This window comes from Contarinia nasturtii, unplaced genomic scaffold, assembly GCF_009176525.2.
Source record: "Contarinia nasturtii isolate CC-2019 unplaced genomic scaffold, AAFC_CNas_1.1 Cnas_scaffold_1037, whole genome shotgun sequence".
NCBI lineage: Eukaryota > Metazoa > Arthropoda > Insecta > Diptera > Cecidomyiidae > Contarinia > Contarinia nasturtii.
Window position 1 is genome coordinate 4,394,030 of NW_022198383.1, and position 21,620 is coordinate 4,415,649.

A 21,620-nucleotide genomic window follows, 5' to 3' on the forward strand; every position below is an offset into this window, starting at 1 on the left:
ATGATATCATTTAGCTCCCGAACATTTTTCCGCGGAACTTTTCTACGTAACATTTTTCCTCGGAACCCCTCAACTTTTGTGAGAGAGCTAAAATTATCTATGAGTAAAATATCATTGAAAACGCTTTAAAAAAAATCCAGCCTTCTCAAATTAATTTCAACTTCGAACGAACTGTAAGATGAAAAATCGATTTTATTTTCTTCAATCCAATGCACAATAATTTTCGCGCTTGAGAAAAAAAATATTTCGATTCGTTTTTTTTAGTGTGGAAAAAAGGCAATTCCCAATCAAAAAATTTTAATATTTAGGCGCGCACAGAATTGATTGCTCGATTAAATGATTGGAGTGGTCAAGGTGCTGTACGTGGCAATTAGACAATAGGCAGTTTTATATTTGAATCAAATAGGAATTTATTTAAAAAAAAAAAAAATGGAACTAATTATGATGAAACGGAGAAAAGACAAAATTCTGTAATAACTTTTTGCAGCGAATTGAATGTGCATTGTCAGTTTTTTTCTTGTTGTTGGTTGATTTTTTGCATTTAGCAAATAAATTGGTTGCGTGCAATAGACGTGAATTGATTGAGTTTAATGTTGAATGCATTGGAATTTGAAAAAAAAAACCAATGGATTGTGTATGTTTACAAAATTATCACAACCGAAACCTAATTGACTGGAAGTAAATCATCATCACTTTTACAAACAAACAAACAAACAAGAATCAATACAAAACAAAACAAAAATAGACTCTTAAAGTGAACAAACGATCATTTATTATTATTATTATTACTGCAAACAATAAAATATCTCAAATAAAAAAAAACATTCTGTTTTTTTGTTGGATTTTAATTGAATTTATTTTTTTTTCCTTAAATTATCAAACGGAGTGTATTTATAGCATTTTAAAAACGAAAGGAAATTCCGATGTTGTTGATTCAGGTTTGCATTAAACACTAGTGCATTAGGATTTCGGTTTGAACTAAACGACTACTAATATCTCCTGGCATGCGATATGGTACAGTGGCTGCCATATTTGTGATTGCCTTCGCTTGGTCGCGCAAGATTCCCAGTTGCTATGTTCGATGGAAAACACGACAATTTAGCTATTTGATGAAGTACAATGTACGAGGAAGGATGTAAAGTACAAACTGAATACTTACACGTTCTTTTGCTTCATCTGTGTTGAATGCGTATCCATCACGTCCTTTTAAGCTTTTGTATTGTGTATGAATGATGTCCATGGTTGCCAACAGTAAATCTGGGAACACTTTGCTCACTTCACCGCCAAGTCTAGAAACAGTGGAAAAAAATTGAAATCGATCGTCCAAGATCTTCAAAAAATGGTTTACCGTTTAAAGTTGTTAACGCATAGTTCCAAATCGGTCATGCTCAATGGGACGAGCTTCAGTTGGCTAAGTGTTTCCAATGCGAGTTGATATTTTTGTTCATGATATTCGTCGAAGAATTTGACCAAGTCACGAAGCGTAAAGAATGTGGCACGAATATTTGAGTCACAATTTAAGACGTCAGCATACCGTTCGGAGAATTCCAATGACTTCAAGTACAAACGATCACGCAATGAACCTTTTTTACCTGTTTGATGCACAACTGGAGACAATAAAATCGACAAATATCGCAAGCACTGTTCTTCAATCTGTAAGCCATCGAATTTTGAATTAGCAACTTATCGAGAAGAAACTAAATATGATGATTTTGATACTTACACCAGCCAAATCATACAATTTGACAGCATCTTCGAATAAACCTTTTTTCACCAGTTCATCGCCAACAATTTCGCATGCTTTTCGAACGTCGATTTCGATGGACTCAAATTGATCGATTAAACCACGGGAGCGGATACCATTTCGTTGCATTTTGCCAAAGAGCAGATCATAGTCGCGGCACTCAATGGCCAAATCAGATACACATGTCAAGAATAAGTTTCGTCCATCTGGATCCCGTTTGTTTCGCAGGAAGTAGAAGTACTGTAGTGCTTCAGCCGGATCGGTAATCTCAAAGTTACGAACATACAGCATGATTAAACGGGCCACATTCAATCGACGCAATGGCGCCGCATCATCGATATCGATGGACAACAATGGTTGTTGGATATTTCGCGGTAATCCCAAGAGGAACATTTCATTTAGAGCCAAAGCAATATGAACGGCATGTGTACGATAGCGTTCAAAACGCGATAGAAATTCGATAGCCGGTTCAAATTGACCCGTTAATGCCAAAACCTAGAAGAAAATTCACAATTTTAGTAAATTGAATGTTATTGAAATAATTGACTTGATAGCGTCTTACTTGGAAATACAAATGTGGTTGTTCGTTGGCGTTAAAATATTTTTCGCCGTATTTCTCAAGAATCATCGACTGCAGAGCAGAATAAGTCGGCGAATCGGAGCCAAGATCATCTGTGTTACTCATATTTCCATTGTCATCTGGTTGAATCATGGATAACTGAATCCATAGAAAATCGTCGGTAGTTTTGGCAACTTTTGCATGATCCGGAACATCACAACAACCGATAATACCATAAACAGCACACTTATACATGTCGGTCTCATTTTGAATCTTCCGTTTGTACTGCATTTTTATTTGAGCTTCCAATTTTGCGCTGATCCGTTGATTTGGCTTGCGTGCTTTTTCTTCCAACACCTGCACCAAATCTTCGTGGCCCAAACTAGGACGAAAAGAATTTAATTAAAACATTTTTTAACTCCCAATACATGATCAGAGGCTGAAATTACCCAGCTTGTTGCAGACACTTCAAAGCTGACTGTATATTTCCGCATCGCAACGAATAGTATACCATTGGCCAAAGTGGTTTACCGTCAATGTGACCTTCAAGACCAATTGTGTTACCAGTTTGACTGTTGAAGTTCAATGCCACGAACGAGCTGACCAAATTGAAAACGCTGGGTATTCCACCGCGTTGTGCGTCCGGCAAGCGATCGGCTATATATGTTTGCATAAATAATTTGTATCTGTACTCCAAGTATTTTTTCGCCTGAGCCACAAATTCGAATTTTGTATTCCGTGTTTTGAATGGGTCTTGTGTCTTGGGCAGTGGTGTCACATTTGTCATGTATGTAATAATTTCCCAGATTTCATTGACTTTCTAAAAATGAAAATAAAAAACACACTTTCCTATTTAGTATTTTAACAACATAATTTGTATGGGTTGATCTCACCGTGTCATTGAATTGTGTGGCAATCTTCGAAAATTTCTCCACTAAATTCGGGCGTAATCCACCGGCAATCACCAATTTATTGTATTCATACACCTCGCATGCATACGCCATTTCTTGATTGTTCAAATTTGATTTTCCGCGTGCGATGCTTTCATTCAAAACGGTTTGTTCGGGCCCTTTACGCACCAATTCGATCCAATTCTGTGATGGTCCAATCAATGCGTTCATCAATTTGATTTTTTCCTGCTTCCAATCGCTGAGAATGTGCTCCCATTTTTGGTTTTGTGCAGACAAATACGAATTTTTGTGCACTTCTTCAATAACCGACAGGATTGCTGTCTCTTTTTCATTACGCAAAAAACCCTGAACGTCTGTGTCCGATATCGGTTCGAGTGGTTCGAATGTTTTGCGGGCGCTCAACGATTCAAGCTTCTGTGAGATTTTTGGGAGTTCAATTCCTTTTGAACCGAGTAAAATGTGACTGGAATTTTTTTTAAAGAAAACAAACGTTGAGTTTTTTTTTTCATCGGTTTTAAAATATCCGAAAAGTATTGTAAAACTTACGCTTGAATATCTTGAGCTTCTGTTTGTGTGACGCGCGAATGTAGTTCACGCGTGGCCTGTAGGACTTGTGGCAACGATCGTTCCACTCTGGGCAGTAAGTCCGATGCATTTGTTTCGTTGGTTAGCTTTTGAGCTTCTTGTAGAAGCGCATTAAAATCCATTACGAATCGAGTGACCGATGAATTTTGTGATGAAATACCGTATTTCAAGTTCAAACCTAACCTAAAATGAGAACAACGTACGAAAAACCATTATAGAGAATACTTTGTTTGACTTCACACTAGTTTCTATAATTATGCAAGAAATTGTAACCAATTTGTAAATGCTACTTTGTTTCTTTTCATTTGGAAATATTTAAATAAGAAAAATGTAACTTGTCAAAACGTACCGCCTTTTGTTATAAACAAGACTCGATTCTTCTGTGTGATGGAACTGTCAACGAACGTTGTTTGTTGAGCTATTTGATTGTATGCCATGAAGTTGGTTTCGTGTTCAACATATTCTCACATAACCACAATGAAGAGTTTGAAGGTTGATATCTTCTTCACATGCCATCACACACTGTCAAGAAAATACAAACATGTCTCGTAATAGTTTGCGATAGAAACTTTTCCATTCATCTTGTTTGGGGTCGATGAATAATTTAACATTTCGAATTTATTTGGTTAAAAATGAATACACAATAGGTGAAGCGTAAAAGTAGCTACACAAAAACATAAATCCATAAATTCGATTCAAATAAATAAGCGGACGTACGATGAATACATCAACAGTGAGAAGTTTATTTAAGTATGGTTATTCATGGTGTGCTAAAGACGTAATTGTTCATCCGAGCACAAGTCGTATTCTCTGCAATTACCCAGCAAACAGAAATTATAGTACGCCATGGCCACGGCGATCACAGCAACACTTATTCACAATCGATTTTAAACAGTGGAATTTAAGTAACACATTTAGTACGTTTGAATATCGACACTTCTCCACATCTTTACCTCACAATAGTCAGACTGCACTGAATCCAAAATCTCCCGACCATGGTGAGGACGAAAAACCACAAAAGAAAAAGATAGAAAAATCGATCGTCGATGACAAGGTAGAAAATCAACCGCATGGTGAAAACCAGACTGATAATGTTGCCGATAAAACAGAAACAGTTCCACAAACTGAAGAGAAACTATCATTGATGGCTCGATTCAAAAAGATGTACAAAGAGTATTGGTACGTTTTGCTGCCCGTCCATTGTGTCACATCTTGCTTTTGGTTTGGAAGTTTCTACTATCTATCATCGAGGTAATTGCACATTAAACGATAAACATTTAATAATCATTTCATGACCTCTCTCTGATTGTTGTTATTGAATTTGTTTCTAATTACAGTGGCGTAGATATCCCATCAATGTTGGAATCGTTACACTTCAGTGAAACGGCGATTGCAAATCTTAGAGACTCGTCTCTCGGCCATGTTGCCATCGCATACTTATGCTATAAAATCGCAACACCAATTCGGTATACAGTCACGCTTGGCGGCACCACTTTAGCAATTAAATACCTTTCTCAGTGGGGATACATTCGACCAGTTCCAAATCGTACACAACTCAAGCAAATCTACGACGATCAGAAGGCCAAATTTCAAAAGAAAGAATAAAATTTATTTAGCATTGGAAATTAGTTGGGTTACTTGGATATTTTTTAGACCAGAAAGGTAACATCTCTCATCAAATGGAATGGACTTAAGCAATGCACATGTTATTTGTGATTTGGATTCAAAATTTACAATCGGAAATATGTTTTATTTTTATTGAAAGAAAAAATGTAAGAAAATAAATGTTTGTTATTCGATAATATAAGTGTGTATTTTTCCGTCTTATTATTGGTTTACGCGAAAATACCGCTAGCCTTTGCTGTTAGTCTTCGAATACGGTTGATTCCAGTTTTCTATTTCTCCAACCTGAAATTCAGTATTCATTTGGTGGATAAAATAAAATAGAGTCATGATTTTTTAAGATTTCTTAAATTTTCTGTTTATTCGGTTGTTTGTTTCAATTGTAATAATTCAAGATTCAAGTGTCTACACAATAAAGTGGAAATTTATTTTAATTATTGTTAAAAATTGTAATTTACAAGAATTCAACAATTCTAATAGAACTGATTTGGTTTTATTTTCTTTTCATCCGAATGCAATGCTATAATATTTAGTTCACACGACAATATTTTTGGTTTCTTTTTAGCTACATCAATCGAGAGCAATCAAACACAGATTCGTACAAACGAATGATTGCACCCAATGAAAAAAACTCGTGTGTGTTTCATGGCCATATGCCGTTCTAGAGAGAGAAATGTTCAGGGGTTATTGTGTTTTATATATATCAAAAAAGCTTTTGTTTGCAGTGTGTGTCTTACAACAAATATTAAAGTTGATTTATTTTTATTTTTGTTTAAATTCGAAACAAAGGATTTGAATTCGCTAAATTTCATCTAATTTATCTAAATCATTTATTGATTTTATTTTGTCCATATATACGTTTAGAGAGGGTTTGGCCAAAATTTTCTTCATTCAGACAGAGCACGCAGACTTATCGTTAAAAATAATGAAGAAGACCCTTAATAAGACATTTCAAAAAAAAAAAAAACGATTTTAATATATATTTGTTTCTTTATATATATGGAGCTCGATAAAAAGAAATGTACAAAACAACGTATTAGCTTGTGCCATAGGCCAATCGACTTACAATTTCTAGAATTTCTTTTTTCATTTTTTTCATTGTTCTTTAGATTTTTTTAGTAAACATTTAGTAAACATTGATTTATATATGCTACTTTTGGCCGCTTTAACGCATGTTTCATATGAAAACATTAAATACCTCAAAGTTAATAGAAGAAAAAAGAGGGTTTTTTGGATTTTACAGTGATTCTTTTTTTAATTTTGGATTGAATCGTACATTTCATCCGGATCTTAAATATAAAGTGTTAAAGAGGAACGAAATAAATCTCAAAATAATACACAATTAATAATAAGATCAAAATAAAAAAAAATAAAGAAATAAAAAAAATCTTATAGAACACGTAAGTTTCCTATAGCTGCGATGAAAAAATGCATCGAGTCTTAGTTAGTTGGATGTTTTTTTGTTTGGGTTGTTTTTTTGTGTTTGTGCAACTGTTGCCAAAATGTGAACGTTGAGATTTACTTTATATATTACTATTCATTTTATTTCATTATTCCTCTCTTTAGAAAACATGATTTCCCTTTAACTTTTTACTTTTTACAGTAATGACCGCAGTCTTTCTTATATTTCTCTGTGTTTTTTTCCCTAAGATATTTCTTCATCTAGCTTTTTTCATTGTAATTATTTTTATTTGCAAGTTTATTAGGTTTTTATTAACTTTTTATTTGCATCACAAAGAACAACGATAACTACAAATGTTGCCATTGCGTTGGGATGACATTGTTGATGGATTCAGCGCTTCGTGCAATGTCTTCGTGAAGTCCATGATTGAGCCACATTAAATTAAGCTTTTGATAACGTTCTGGGCACAATTTCAGGGGGTTACCACGTCGAAGACCTTGATCGGTTTCACCGTACTTATCCAGATATGGCGGAGACACGAATGAACCTTTGTTCACGCCCAACAGCAGTATGTCACATTCTCGGATTCGCAAGAATATTCCAACACCAGCACCGCATTCATGTGCATGGTATGTACATGCACCAACCGTTGCACCTTCGATTTCATATTGACAACAATAGGTCATTGAGCAAAGAGTAACACCGCATGCCAAACACATTGTTGGATTTCGCGACGATTCATCGCGATCGTTATTTGGACACGAAAATGTTAGCACTGTATTGATTAAATCACTGTAATCAACGGGTAAATCGACCAATTTCCGTACGGTTGGTACGCATGGTACTAAAACGGTTTTCAATTCAGCACGTTGCTTTGTCCGGAACATTTCAATATCGGGATGCATTGCTAAATTGCTCATGAATGAATTGATACTATCACATTTCAGATAAGTTTCGATGTCGCTGCTTAAGCCCAAGTATTCACACATCACTTCAAACCGATCACCATCCGAATCGTACAGTTCGTCGGGTAGATCAACATCGGTCAAATGTTGGAATAGCAAACATGCGCACCGTAAAAATATGCGGCTTTCATCACGAATCGCTTTCATAACCAGTTCTTTTAGTTGTTTTTGTGTTTTATGTGCAGCAGGCGGTGCAACGCCAGCATCACGAGCATCAATCACATAGAAATTATGATTATTATAAAACTCGATCAGCACATCGGAATTGCTGCTACCATCTCCGTCGCTTGGAGTTTGTGTATCTTCCGATGATTCAATTGGATTTGAAAGCGTAGCATTCTCATCAACATCCATATACAATGAGCCGGTCATGGTGCTTTCTTCGGATTTTGCACTTTCGTCAATATTGTGCAAGACCAAAATCTTTGTGATTAGCGCCAAGAAAATTGTTTTAAGCAAATAATGTTCAAGCAATGTGCCATTCGGAACAATGCATTGTCGGGTGCGTGCATACAACACCGATGGTGTGATAAAAATGAATGTAATTAACATTCGGAATAGATCCCATTCGATGAAACAACTGCTGCTATTTGTGAACAGTGTTGATAATTGACTGCGCAACAAAACCAGTAATTTAGCGGCAATGTCATCGGTGATTGTTGTTACAAGCAATCCACTTTCACGAATCAGTCCAGACAAGCAGCTCGTTTGTCGAATCGACATTTGTCCCTTCATCGGTTTGTTTAATGCACGCAAGTACATTTCCAGCGTTTGAATTGTGTACGAGCATGATATCCAAGTGACCAAATGTGATTCGGCTACTTCGTCGGCATGTGAATATGGAGCGGCTCGTTTTGCCGATGAGGCAAATTCATTCACATACTCGAGCAATTCGGGTGGCAAGAGTTCGCGTGTTGTCGGTGGTGCAAGTTTTACAAATGCCTCAATGCTTGTGAATTCTCGAACAATCGATTCCAGGTCGGGAAGTTTTGTCACAATATCATCTCCAATTGGTAAATCGACGATTAATTGTAAAGCACCATTATAATTTTGCATGAAATACAGCCATTTATCAAATGGCATTGGTTCAATGTCATCGCTCCCCTGTGGACTGCCGTCTACGCTTGGTTGTTGTAGGTTTGGTATAATGCGCGACAAAGCCGGTGAAATTGGTATGACAGCGTTACTTAAACATCTGCACAATGGGCATAAGAACTCCTTTTTATCGGTTGTCATGCCGGTCTGTCGATTTCGGATTGGTCGACGATTCTCTTTCAACACTTCATTATTGAAATACTCTTTCCAGCAACTGGCATGCATTACATGACCACATGAGCTTGTATGCGGATATGACATCGTATCGAGCGGTAACAAAACATGCGATTTCTGTACAAACGACGAATACACCATGCACGGACCTGTTGATTTATTCACAACCGCATCTTCTGAACATAGAATACATGTCACCACCAAATCTTCGACGTAATTATGCTTTCGATCTGCGCCCAAACAAATTTGCTTGGTGTTATTTTCATTGTTATCTTGCCATTCCATTGAATTTTCACTTTTATCCTGCGCTGATGTTGTTGTAGATTCAAACAATTCAGCATTTGATGACATGAAATTCTTTTGAGCGCATGCCATTTGTGCCATTATTTTTGCACGACGTTCGGCCGCCAATCGGGCACGATCCTCTTTTTCGGCTTTTTCAATATCGGCAGCACTTTTTCCACTGGTGCTCGCTTGAACATCACTGCATGTGGCATTTTCATCACTTTCCATCGCTTGATTTTCAGATTGTTGCAACGTTTTGTAGCGACGGACCGTCCATAAGATTAGATCACGGTGAGCTTCAACCTAAATGGGGTTTAAAAAAACGTTTCGATTTTAATTTATGTTTATTTAAAAAAAAAAGTAGAAGTAAAATACCCTTGGGCTGTTGATTAGTTCTTCCATCAAAGGTAAGATGTCCCATTTAGCTGCACGTTCGTGGAACGTAAAGAATGGGTATGCACCACATTCTTGCTCTTGTACCGCATAACCAATAAGATGAAGCACCTGAAATTCGATTGGAAATTTGTTTTATTTTGTATATGAATATTGGCAGTGAACTTCCGGTGTGACATGTTTTCTAACTTCAAATAGTAAATTATCGATCTCGGTTACTTGGAATCTTTCCAACTACTTAAAATACTGACCTTTTGCAAATGGCTCTCCGAGAAGCTTCTTGCTTTTAAGTCGATGGCACGTTTTAAAACCGTGTGCATAATCAACAGCATGACATCGCATTGAAGTAAATTCGCCAACATACTGGAAATACCATTTAAATTAATCATTTGAGAATTTGTTGAAATTCAGATGTAAAAAATATGCGTAATTTGGTTGTTGTTGTTTCAATCATCTCAAATCTTACCTAAATAGTGGTGTGAGTTGTGGGAGTTTTGGTGGCGGAGTGCAAACCAATTCTTTTTTATCTCTTCGTCGTTTCCGTTGTTCTTCTTCTGATTTGCTTTTCTCTTCTTTTGTATAGTGATAAAAGTACATATTGTAATCTTCAAAGAATTGTGGTTTCAATTCATAGACGCCCATTTTATCGGTTTGCCTGGATTTTTTGAATTCGGCAACACTTTCAATGATTTTTTCGATGCCGTCTTCGTTTCCGCAATCGGGCAGTGTTCGGCTCAGTTCAGAATGTGAATATGGTTTAATGCAAAGATATTGAATGATTTCCTTTTTGATTTTATCTTCTTCGGTGACCATACCAACGCCTGGTAAAAAAAAAAAATCAAATTTAAACAAAAGCTAGTGTTAATTCAATAAAAGTTTTAATTACCTGGAACATGACGTTCACCGACAACCACAATAATCAATTCAAGCAATTCATCGACCATATTAATAACTTGACGAATGCTATCCTCTTCGGGATTCTGAAGTGATGTAGCTTCATAGTCAGGACTGGCCCAATTGACCAAATTGAATTTGTTAATGATGTGAATCAAGAAATCGTCACTTTCGATAAGCGAAGCGCCAATCTGTAGAGCAACAATGTCACGGTCCAGCATTTCAGCGCGGCACTTAACATTACGATAGAAATACAATTGGTTCAATAGTGAGTAACCATTTCGGCGCCACATTCCGGCATGCACTTGAGCGACCATTGTTAAGGTACAAAGAACTGGTTCGATAATTTGATCTGGTCTCGGCTCAATCATCGTAATCGTTTGATCTGATTTTATTTTCTTCGCTTGAACAGTGTCGAAGGTCAAATTGAATTTCTCCAAATGCAAATATAAGCCGGCAAAAAATCGTGATAATGGTAAATGAATTGAAACCGGTTTTGAGCCAACATCATACATCAAACACCATACACTGTGATCGGCCAATTCTTTGATTTCCGTTGACGTTTGCGATACAATAAAATCGGTATCGCTCAATGCACTCATCACCATGCGATAGACTTTGATCAGAACAATGCGATCTGAACTACACCAATCGAGCACCAAAGAAATCACCGGTGCCAATTTGATGTGTAAATTGAATGCAGACTCCCATTCTGGCTCATACTCCATATGCTGTCCAGTTTGACGGTATACACTGTCCATGCCTTGCATTTCACGCAATAACCGAATCAACATTTGAACACCGTGCAAGAAATTTTGACGCAATTCATCGGTCCAAATGCTCGGTTTAAAGCTCAAAATATACTTAATGTCGTACAAAATGTACGCTGATCGTTTGAAAATATTCATGTTGCCGGCATTTCGTGTGAATTGCAGCACCTTCTTTTTCACATATTTTTCTATTGATTCCGAATAAAATGTGTACATCAGCTTATAGAATGCATCTTCGTTGGCAATTAGATGTTGTGCTATTGATGGTACCGTAAACAATTGGACGCTCATCGATACAATTGAAAACGAATGATCGTGATCATCGTGACAAATGAAATCCTGCATAACTCGTGTGTACTGGCGTGTAAACATGACGGCAAGTGTTTTCTTATTCTCATATTCCATCAGCATGCCAGATATTAAGAGGTGGTGCCAACTGGTTCGGGCGGTTTTCCACAGCATTGCATCATTTGTCAAAATTTCACGAAGACTATAGTCAGTGCTTTGTTTTAGTATTTCACAAAATAAAAACCGGAATACGGCATGACGCGTCAGAAATTCTTGAAACCAGGCCAACAGTTGCAATGAAAATTGCTGATAGGCGACATCGTTCTTATGGAGTACGGCCACTTTCAATGTGGTTGGTTTGAGTGCTATCGTTGATCGAAGTGCTTGATTTTCAATATCATTTTTCAATTTTATGCACGACTGAAATGTGGAACATTTTACAACGGCTCGACCTTCACGATCAATCGTCGACACATATTCAACGGCATCTTTTTGTTGCCATCCAACGATTCGGGTTAGTGTATTAATCACTTGATCAAATGTATGTGTTTCATCATTGTATAATACGGTACAATAAACATCTTCATCTTGTGTATCCATATTTTTGATACTTCCATTCGCTTCGATCTTCAATGATCGCACGCAATAATTCAAAATTGCGTCGAATACAATCATGCAACGATCTCGCATCCGTTCAGTTATAAGGTTACTTTGTAATATTTTTTCGCTTCCCTTCTGAAATGAAATAAATTCAAATCGACAAATTAGAGGTCAATGTAAAACAAAAAATTAAGATAAGCAAAAAACTGAGTTCAAAAATTCACTTACTGTGTGTTCATCACAGTAGTGATCTTGTTTCCATGCTTCATTATCACCACAATCACAGCATCCACCACCGGCCGATGTGCCCATCTTGTATTTGTGATGACGATGTGCCGATTGTTTAAAGCAATTAACGCATAGCACACATGTTGGATCCATGCCACATTCACGACAACTGTAGAATGGTTCGTTCATTTTGAACACTCGACCGCATACCGTTGACGCATTTTCTTCGCTACGGATTTTGGCTAGCACCGTTTCTGGATTATCACCGAATATAAACTCTTCTAGCACATCGATTATTGCATTCTTTGCACCTTGTTCATCGTAGCTACATCTCGCTGTAAAAGAAATCAAACGGCATTAGAACCAAATTCATGTCTTTTAAAAATGTAAAGTCAAAACAGTCGTCTTTTAAATGAAAAGTTTCATATGAGGTCATTGCTTAATATATATTCAATTGTAAGATAAAGACACCGAATCATCGGTCACATTTATTGCGTATGAAAATATTCCGTTTGGGTATTTTTGTACCATACTGAATGACTGAATCATTCACAGTTAATATTTGTCATACGACATCTTTTGCGCTGTTTTTTTCCTCAGATTTGAATGAGAGTCAAATAGGCCTATATTTGTTTTTTATACATATTACGAATCCTAATTTTGAAAAAGTAAACCAAACTGCGGGCAACTTGTTTGTAATATATTTATAACCTTTTATGGCTGTTTAATTTTTACGGAAAGTATTTTGATTTACACAAGCCATTTTCAGCGATAGCTATGCAAAATAAATGCGCATTTCTTTTATATAACTTGAAAACAGATGTATATTTTGATCTCAATTGGTCACAAAATTTGACTCAGCATTTTTAATTCCACCAAAAATAATTTAAATTTTAAAATATCCATCCAAATGTTTTTTGTTTTACTTACCCAAATCTGTGTATTCAGCTGTTAAATCGATCGTGAAGAAGAATGGAGATGCGGCTTGAAAAAACTGCATTAAATTTGACGACACCAAGCTGCCCGATTCGAATTTGCTTCGCCATTCCTTTAGCGGTTTCTTCGGTAATTCACTCGTCGACTGTTGTTGATCACCATCTAAATCGTCTAAATCGATCATTTTGGCTCTGTATGAATTTCACCGAATTAGATCTTAATGTGCTCCTTCCTTATCGCTACCAAATTGTCAACGTACTAGAAAAATAAAATAAAAACGCATTAGTTTCGACAAGTTACAACAGTTTTCCGATTGCGTGTGAATATGAGAAACGATAAAAAATCGTTCACATATTCATTGAAATGAAAATCATATTCGTGTAACGATGTATCAAAGATTCACGACAGCACACTAGAGGCGAAATAAGAGCGACTCTGTATTGTGTCTAAATGATGGCTCCATCGAAAAAAAGGCATAACTATAAATACACGCTCAAAAAGAAGCAAGCACGACACAGTACAGTTGCGACATAAACGCGCACAACAACAACTCAAACAAACAAAGAATATTAAATTCATGCGAAAATTGCTGAAACTTTAATGAATATACAATCCATTTCAACGTTCTAAACATTGCTAAACAAACACGGAAAACACGTCACACAATATGCAATTGAACGGTTCAAGAGCACTCACAAAAAAAAGCCCCACAACAATGCACGATCCGCACACAATTTCTTGCACATAGTGGCCGCAATGAAAGTGAGCTCAATCAATTGATAAATTGAATGAAAAATTGCATACAGACGATGCATTATTAGTTTGCAAGAATTTATATTGAATATATTATGTATACTGACTGGTGGGCTGAGTCGCAGTGCAGCGAGCGCAATAAAGAAAAACACAAACAACTTTTGCTTAGTCAGAACATAATTAGAGACGATTGAGTGTGTCGGCGAATGACTTTTTTTATTCTTAGTTCAAACATGCATTTAACAAGCCGTAAACATGTGTACGAAACATAGCGACAATAACAAAATCCCAAAACTTATATATGCTATACATATAGTTAGATAGATATAGTTTTCGTTTGTTATTGCATAACCTCGCTTTTGTGCAGGATCCAAGGCCCGCCGTTGATGAAGGGAATGTATATATATATATCTGCATTCGATTGTTATTTGACTGATGGAACTTTTTATGATATTGATTGTTTTTCATTTTCCACTGGATACCGATCCATTGCAGTATGGAAAGTGGAATATGGGAAAGAAATACCCATTTGATTGAGTGCAAACTAACTTAAAGTCTATCTTTATGTTCGTTTACTAAAATAAAACATTTTTGCTTGATAAATTCAAGTTCGATCATCTGAGAATTCAGGTTTGATCAAACTTGACATTGGTCGAACGAATCGTTTTGCAATGTTAAATCGTTTCGATATAATTACACCGTTACGATGTGCAATGAATACACTTGCGATGATTCAATTGTTTACGTCTCGATGTACATTTGTTTCGATTTATGTTTGTGTTGAACCTCAACAATCACATTTCAACTGCGACTCAATCGCTTGCCAGCGATTTATTTCCCTTCTTATTCGAGTCGTTTGGCAATCAAAAATTACACTCACACACAATTTATATTTAAAATAAAAAACATTTACGTGCTTCCTATACTTTGATAAACATTGAGTTCATTCGGTTCTTTGTTTCACGGGAATTTAAAATAAAAAAAAATGTTTGTCTGTTGTCATTGCCGTTTGTTATGTTTATTTTCAGTTAATTAAATCGGGAGAATCGCAGTTCGTCGTACACACTGTCTATCTTTCGGGCTGTATTAAATGCAAAAGCGATCCACAACAAACGTCATCAAAATGCGGATATACAAAGGATAGAACAAAATATGGCAATGCAAATATGAAACTAATTATGAGGAAATGTATTTAAAAACGAAATTCGCTTCGATTTACGTTTTTCTTTTCTTCAATAGGTGCGAATAAAATTGTTGCAAACACACCGTGAAAATAACAAAAATGTATGAAAAAATATTGTCATTTGTTTGAAATGTACAATACAACAAACGCTTGCTTTGTTTTACTCAGATGCAGGTTCGATGTCTGAGTCACACACAAACCGCACACCAACAATATAGTAGAAAATGCACAAGACAGTGCAATAACTGTAATGATATTTATTGTCATGACATCGAAAATTGAATGCACAGCGAAGAAAATTACCGATACAAATGGTATTAAATAATGAAACGACCTTTTTTTGCTTTTCTTCTTCTTCTTACGATGACATTTAAAAAAATGGAGTCGATATAATCAAACACACATTTATTTTTTTTTCGTACGAATTTCTATGTGATTGTAATGCAATCGTCTCTTGCGCTCCGATAATGTTAAAATGACACACGATTTCTTATATACATATTGAAAATTATCATATTTACACACAGTCACACAATTACATTTCTCGTTTTGTACATTTACCAATTTGCCACTCGTTCACAATAACAACAATAGCACAAAAATACAAATGAATTTTTCCCTTAAAATGAGTCGATTATCTCACAATTCAATCGAAATCCGTAATCGAAATAAATGCACGTACACATTAAAAACTAAAACAATTGATATGAGCAAAATATTTCGTTCGTATTCTGGTGTTTCGGTATTTAAGGCCCCTTTATTCCCTGTTCGTGTGATATATATGTGAAAACGTCACTGATTTTCAACTATGAGTACTTTTCATAAGCGAATATTTGTTTATTTTGTTTTTGCGTAATCTTTATTTTTATCTCAAATTTCTTTCGTCAAAATTACCAACAATATCATAATACATGTGTATATCTATTTCACTTACTTTGGGTGCACTGGAATTCAAACTTTCTCTATTTTGTTTTTCCCTTCTTCGATCGAACACACAACAAAAGAGAAAAAAAAAACAATGTAGAAACCAAATCGATTTTATGGAATTTACCAAATTCACACAAAAACTCCGAATGAAAATAAAACGAAATTAAAGGACCAATAATTTCATCGAAGCCGAATTTTTTTGGTTGGTGTCTTTATGAAAATATTATTCAAAAATAAAAAATTGCAAAAAAGATTTTCTTCGTTTTTTTAATGTGAGTGCTATTTATAATCACGTCTTATTCGTATAAATTTTCACTTTCGCATGCGTCAAAATACATTATGAAGCACGACTATTGTACAATTAGTCTTTCATTTTTTATTTTCATCTCGCTCTGTCTCGTTTTCGCTCTTGTTCGTACATGTTCTGTGTTGGTTGCTGTTTGAAATGTCTCTTCTAGCGCTTTGCTTTCGAAATATCTGACACTTCGTAAGTATGGTGGTGGCGACGTTAACTGCTTACACGTACGTAATTTCAGCTGCAAATGTTTGTCAAAACATCTGTTTCAATATCAAAACAAATTCAATGGTATATATATTGGTGTACATAACCTCAAAATATTTTGACGCTTTCTTCTCTTTTTGTGGTGCAGAAGAAAATAACAAAATAGCCACAAACGAAAATGTTTTTATGGTTTGTTTTATTTCTTAAGGCGGCCGTATTCTTGCTTGCCATTCGATATTATTATTTAACGAATATTGTGCCGGGCGTGAATACAAGAAGGAGAAAACCAGCAAGAACATTGATTGTACTTGGTTCTGGGGGTCATACAGCTGAAATGATGACGATTGTCAAACAACTGAACAAGAAAAACTATTCACCACGATATTATATTATGGCCAGCACCGATTCAACCAGCGAATCGAAAGTATTGAATCATGAAGAGCCAACCACGTCGAAAAATGACTACGAATTATTTCGTATAAAACGAAGTCGCCACGTCGGACAAAGCTATTTGACGTCGGTGTTTACAACAATTCGCTCTGTTTGGCAGTGTATACCATTGGTCTATCATCTACAACCCGATTTGATTCTATGCAACGGACCCGGTACACCTGTTCAAATCTAATATAAACAAAATAAGTCAATATAATTTGGATTTTTTTCCCGGTCATTTCAGGCACTTGCGTTCCCATCTGTTTGATTGCATTCGCGATGAAAATTTTCTGTGCCATTAATGTTCAATGTAAAATTGTTTTCATCGAAAGTTATTGTCGCGTTAAAACTGTTTCGTTGAGTGGCAAGATTTTAGTTTGGATTGCTGACTCGTTTGTCGTTCAATGGCCACAGCTAGTCAGCTTTTCACCGAAAGCGAAATATTTTGGAAGACTTTTTTAAATGCTATTTTGAGACCTTTTCAAAGTGCACCTGATGTAGTTGTTTAAGCTCACGTTCCAAAGATTATTCAATAAAGACAAAATCAAAATTTTATGCAACAAATTTTACAAAATTAATTTTGAGTTATATTATTCACTTAATGCAATGTTTACAGAAATTCTACATTTTCAACATTTTGGTCATAGTTTTTACATTTTTCAGCCGTTTTTTGACTACCGTTCTTTTTCTTCTTCTTCTTCAAATTATATTTGAATATTGGTTACTTTGATTGGAATTTATATTTCTCTACAAAATGGAATTGTTTAAACTTTCAGTACTTGCATTCCACAGCCGTAAATTAAAATGTGATTCAAATCAATGATTTGCAATCCTTTTGCATCTGAAATACATGAATAACTCGCTTGTCCTATGGAAAAATCGCTTAAATCGATTTTCATAATGGTTTGATCTACACTCGCCGAATATAGGTATTTTTTGTCCGCTGAAAATTTCACACCATTCACTTGTGCGGTGTGATTGTATGGGAACTTGACTGTTTTCACAATTGAAATTGATATTTCATTATTTGGTTTTGCTTTAAGTTGAAGAATCGAAATCACAATGCCCTGATCATCACCTCCGGTTGCCACAAACATTCGATTTGCTTCTATGAAAATATCAAACGAATTAATTCCGCTATCATGATGTTGAATATTGAAAAATGGTTTTGAATCTTCGTTAAATTTGTCTAATGTCCAAAACACAATTAAGCCATCGGTTGCCATAGTGATCAAATAATGATGGTCATTATACTGAAAGTGGTAAACATGTAGAATGCATCGTCCATAAAATGATGATGTGTCCAGTGAAATCGATCCTTTTCCATACTTAAACGTTCGAATATACCCGTCAGAGCATCCCACCACAATATTGATTTCATTTTCTTTGTAATAGGCTACCAAATTCATGAATCTAGTTTCAGGATCAAAATAAATGATTTGTGTTTGTTTCGTGCGTTTGCGCTCCAAATCACTCGATCTAAGCATAAAATCGCAGATTTCATGAAATTGCACGTTTCGATGTTGATCTATTTTCACTTCCGTCACGCAAATTTGTGCCCGACCTCCGGCCGAAAAACATAGCCAATTTTCTTTATCGCTCGATCGGTCTGTTCGAAGCGAAAAAATGGATCTAATATTTGAAATGTGCAGCACCATATCGAATTTATGTTGCAACACCTGACGATTATTCGATTCAACCATGTTAATTTCACTGAATTTCAGCAGATTATCATCGCCACCTGAAAAGCACAAACAAAGCAGTAAGAATAGCTATATTTATATTGAATAATATTTCTATTTGATGTGCCTCACCGGAAGCGATTAAAAACCGATCATGGTTTAATTCAATGATGCGCATAGTGTTACAAGGACGTGAATGCCAATTGTTTTTCGGCAATTTAAATGGATGCAGCGTACTGTCGTGCAGCAAAAATTGAACACAATTCAACAATTTACTTCGAACAAAAAATAAATATGCTTTTGATGTGTGTTTATCAATGTACAGATCCCAAGCACGATGACCGCCGCCCGTTTCGAATTCAAAACGAAAACTATTGTCACTGCGCCATGCAATAAAATGACGTTCATTAAAACCTGCCAATAACGTGTTACGATGTTCATCAATGTGCAACGATTTATCACACCATTTAATTGGTATGTCGTGTGTTGATTTCAGCTCCAATTCCGATTTGGTGTCATTGATTACAATCGTTTTCATTTTTCCCTGATGACCGGTACAATCAAATTGCAGTCGGCCTTTTGTTGTCGCTTGGAAAATCGATTTACAACCCAAATTACCATGCACATGCCATAAACTGTGTTTTAATGTCAATGTGTCATTGATTTCATACAAGTGCATATTTCCATGACGATCGCCAACGACCAAGTAATTTTCAAAACGTGCCGCCACCGTAATCCATCGTTCTTTACCCGGTGGCATTTGAAATGGTTGATCTTTGACAATGCCGAAAGTATCGTCGACGGTTATAAGACAACCATTGCCTCGTGCATCACAAATGACAAACTCTGTTTCGCTGAGAAATTGTAATGAACACATAAACGATGAAGTCTCCGCCAATGGTGGTTTATCATGATAAACTCTCTTGAATTGACCATTTTGATGTCGATAGATTGTCACAAATTCATAGCCAGCCGTTGCAACTAACGACCCGTACGCTTCTAAAACGGTGATTTTGTATGCAGTTTCAGCAACCGGAAGGGATTGCCACGAACTTTTTGACAGATTTTCTTCAATTTTGGCGTAAAATAACTTTTGTTCGGTTGTCATTGCGACAGCAGTGGCCTCGCTTTGCATTATTACCAACTTTTTAATATGTTCCCCATTGGAAAAGTCATCGATTTCGAGATTTTCACGCAAAAATTGGGTCCCATTCAACACGTTTATCAAATTGATTTGATGCACGTCTCCGTCATTTCCACATGCAAACAAATACTGTCTACTTGAATCGTAGTCCAAATTCCAAAGTGACACCGAATTGACGATCGGCTCTCGATTTATCAATCGTCCATCATCGGACCAAATACAAATGTTACTATCTTCACCAACTGTTATAATGTAAACTCTTTCGTTGTATTCGATGATTTTATGATTAAAAATACGTGATGTGTGTCCGAACATTTGCTTTTTTGCTTCAATTGAACATGAGCTCCAGTCTTTTGGTACATCGCACGAGAAATTTATTTTCCAAATTTTCACCGAACGATCATCTGACGTGGTTGTGATGAGATTTTGCGACAGAGAACAATTGATCGAAAAGATGACACCCTGAAAAAAGTTCATGTTTTTGTTATTTAAAAAATAATAATTGGAAATGATATCTTTGTGAAAAATCAGCTTACATTGTGGCCGATTAACCTATGAAGAACTTCCCTCGATGCACCGTCTCCGCTTGCGTTCCAAATAATCAATTCACCAAATGCAGTACCGCCAAATATCGTGGTCTCAGACCAATTCTCACCAATAATCAATGAACTGTATAGCGTACAATTGTCGGTACATGAAGCCTTCTGCTTAATACTCCATTTGCCATCCACATTCACGGTAAATTCACTGGCGACACTATGACCTGATACAGTACAAAATGAAACTTCATCATTGGAGGTGGGTTTGTATACTTGAATAGAACTGATCCAATCAGTGAGACATAGTCTTGTAATGAGTTTTAAATGCTTGTCGGAACTAAGGTAAAAAACAGCCAATTCTCGTCCTCCATGCACGACTACGAATTGCTCATTTGTGTTATTTTCTGTGTTGAATGAAGAGATTCCATAGACTTTACTTCGGAAATTTAGACAGATTTGGCGATGTATTGTTTGATTGCTTGAATCCAAATGGTACTGATGCAATTCATTGCCGACACCTAAAAAAGCACGAACGAACCAATAAGAATAGCTATATCTTTATATGGAATAGTGTTTCTATTTGATGTGTCTTACCTGTTAATAAGCAATCTGGCGATATGAGCTTTATTCCAATGGAATCGGCAACGGTAATCATTGTTTCTGATTGAGTGGAAAGCACTTTCTCAAAAAATTACCATTCACATGGTCACAAAACACTGACATTTGAAAGATTGGGACATAGAAATCAGCTACTTTGATTCAGAATAACAAAGTATTTGTAATATCTCTTGTAAATTGAAATGCTGAATTCACCGAAGAAAACTGCCATAAAATGAAATCGAAACAATCATACATAAAAACTTCAAAAAAATGTACGAATAAAATTGAAATAAGTAACCAACGAAAATCGAAACAGTTCTCATGCGCTCAAACCGCGTTGAATTTAACAGTGTATCTGTGTTGAGTTTTGACAGTTCTGACTGTCAAAGTGGTGCAAATGACGTTT

The 21,620-nt window shown here is 35.9% G+C and overlaps 5 protein-coding genes across 6 annotated transcripts; 2 read left to right on the forward strand and 3 right to left on the reverse strand.

The window, feature by feature from the left end:
- Positions 1-835: 835 nt before the first annotated feature.
- On the reverse strand, positions 836-4,219 carry LOC116343566 (nuclear pore complex protein Nup93-1-like). Its single transcript, XM_031771702.1, has 9 exons — positions 4,149-4,219; positions 3,761-3,982; positions 3,197-3,677; positions 2,753-3,123; positions 2,307-2,685; positions 1,724-2,239; positions 1,349-1,653; positions 1,160-1,289; positions 836-1,072 (listed from the first exon to the last, which is right to left on the reverse strand). Exons 2-9 carry the CDS (start codon positions 3,919-3,921, stop codon positions 953-955), a joined length of 2,463 nt encoding a protein of 820 aa, XP_031627562.1. The 5' UTR covers positions 3,922-3,982; positions 4,149-4,219; the 3' UTR covers positions 836-952.
- A 78-nt stretch (positions 4,220-4,297) lies between these two features.
- On the forward strand, positions 4,298-5,606 carry LOC116343567 (uncharacterized protein C18orf19 homolog A). Its single transcript, XM_031771703.1, has 2 exons — positions 4,298-5,050; positions 5,137-5,606. Exons 1-2 carry the CDS (start codon positions 4,518-4,520, stop codon positions 5,402-5,404), a joined length of 801 nt encoding a protein of 266 aa, XP_031627563.1. The 5' UTR covers positions 4,298-4,517; the 3' UTR covers positions 5,405-5,606.
- Positions 5,607-5,751: 145 nt separating this feature from the next.
- On the reverse strand, positions 5,752-16,719 carry LOC116343564 (E3 ubiquitin-protein ligase UBR1). 2 transcript variants are annotated; one of them, XM_031771698.1, is made up of 8 exons: positions 16,323-16,719; positions 13,447-13,710; positions 12,517-12,851; positions 10,623-12,423; positions 10,203-10,557; positions 9,988-10,099; positions 9,719-9,847; positions 5,752-9,646 (listed from the first exon to the last, which is right to left on the reverse strand). In XM_031771698.1, the coding sequence occupies exons 2-8, from the start codon at positions 13,634-13,636 to the stop codon at positions 7,172-7,174; spliced, it is 5,397 nt and encodes a 1,798-aa protein (XP_031627558.1). In that variant the 5' UTR covers positions 13,637-13,710; positions 16,323-16,719; the 3' UTR covers positions 5,752-7,171. The 2 variants fall into 2 exon arrangements, with proteins under 2 accessions (XP_031627558.1, XP_031627559.1); XM_031771699.1 differs by lacking the exon at positions 16,323-16,719 and adding an exon at positions 15,950-15,967.
- A 40-nt stretch (positions 16,720-16,759) lies between these two features.
- LOC116343568 (UDP-N-acetylglucosamine transferase subunit ALG14 homolog) lies at positions 16,760-17,827 on the forward strand (the record flags this gene model as incomplete). The annotated part of the gene is made up of 3 exons (XM_031771704.1): positions 16,760-16,837; positions 17,026-17,422; positions 17,494-17,827. Coding segments are annotated over 3 exons (693 nt in total), but the record flags the coding sequence as incomplete, so codon positions are not given.
- On the reverse strand, positions 17,800-21,475 carry LOC116343565 (WD repeat-containing protein 6). Its single transcript, XM_031771700.1, has 4 exons — positions 21,209-21,475; positions 20,612-21,132; positions 19,064-20,537; positions 17,800-18,990 (listed from the first exon to the last, which is right to left on the reverse strand). The coding sequence occupies exons 1-4, from the start codon at positions 21,267-21,269 to the stop codon at positions 18,014-18,016; spliced, it is 3,033 nt and encodes a 1,010-aa protein (XP_031627560.1). The 5' UTR covers positions 21,270-21,475; the 3' UTR covers positions 17,800-18,013.
- Between the last annotated feature and the right edge of the window lie 145 nt (positions 21,476-21,620).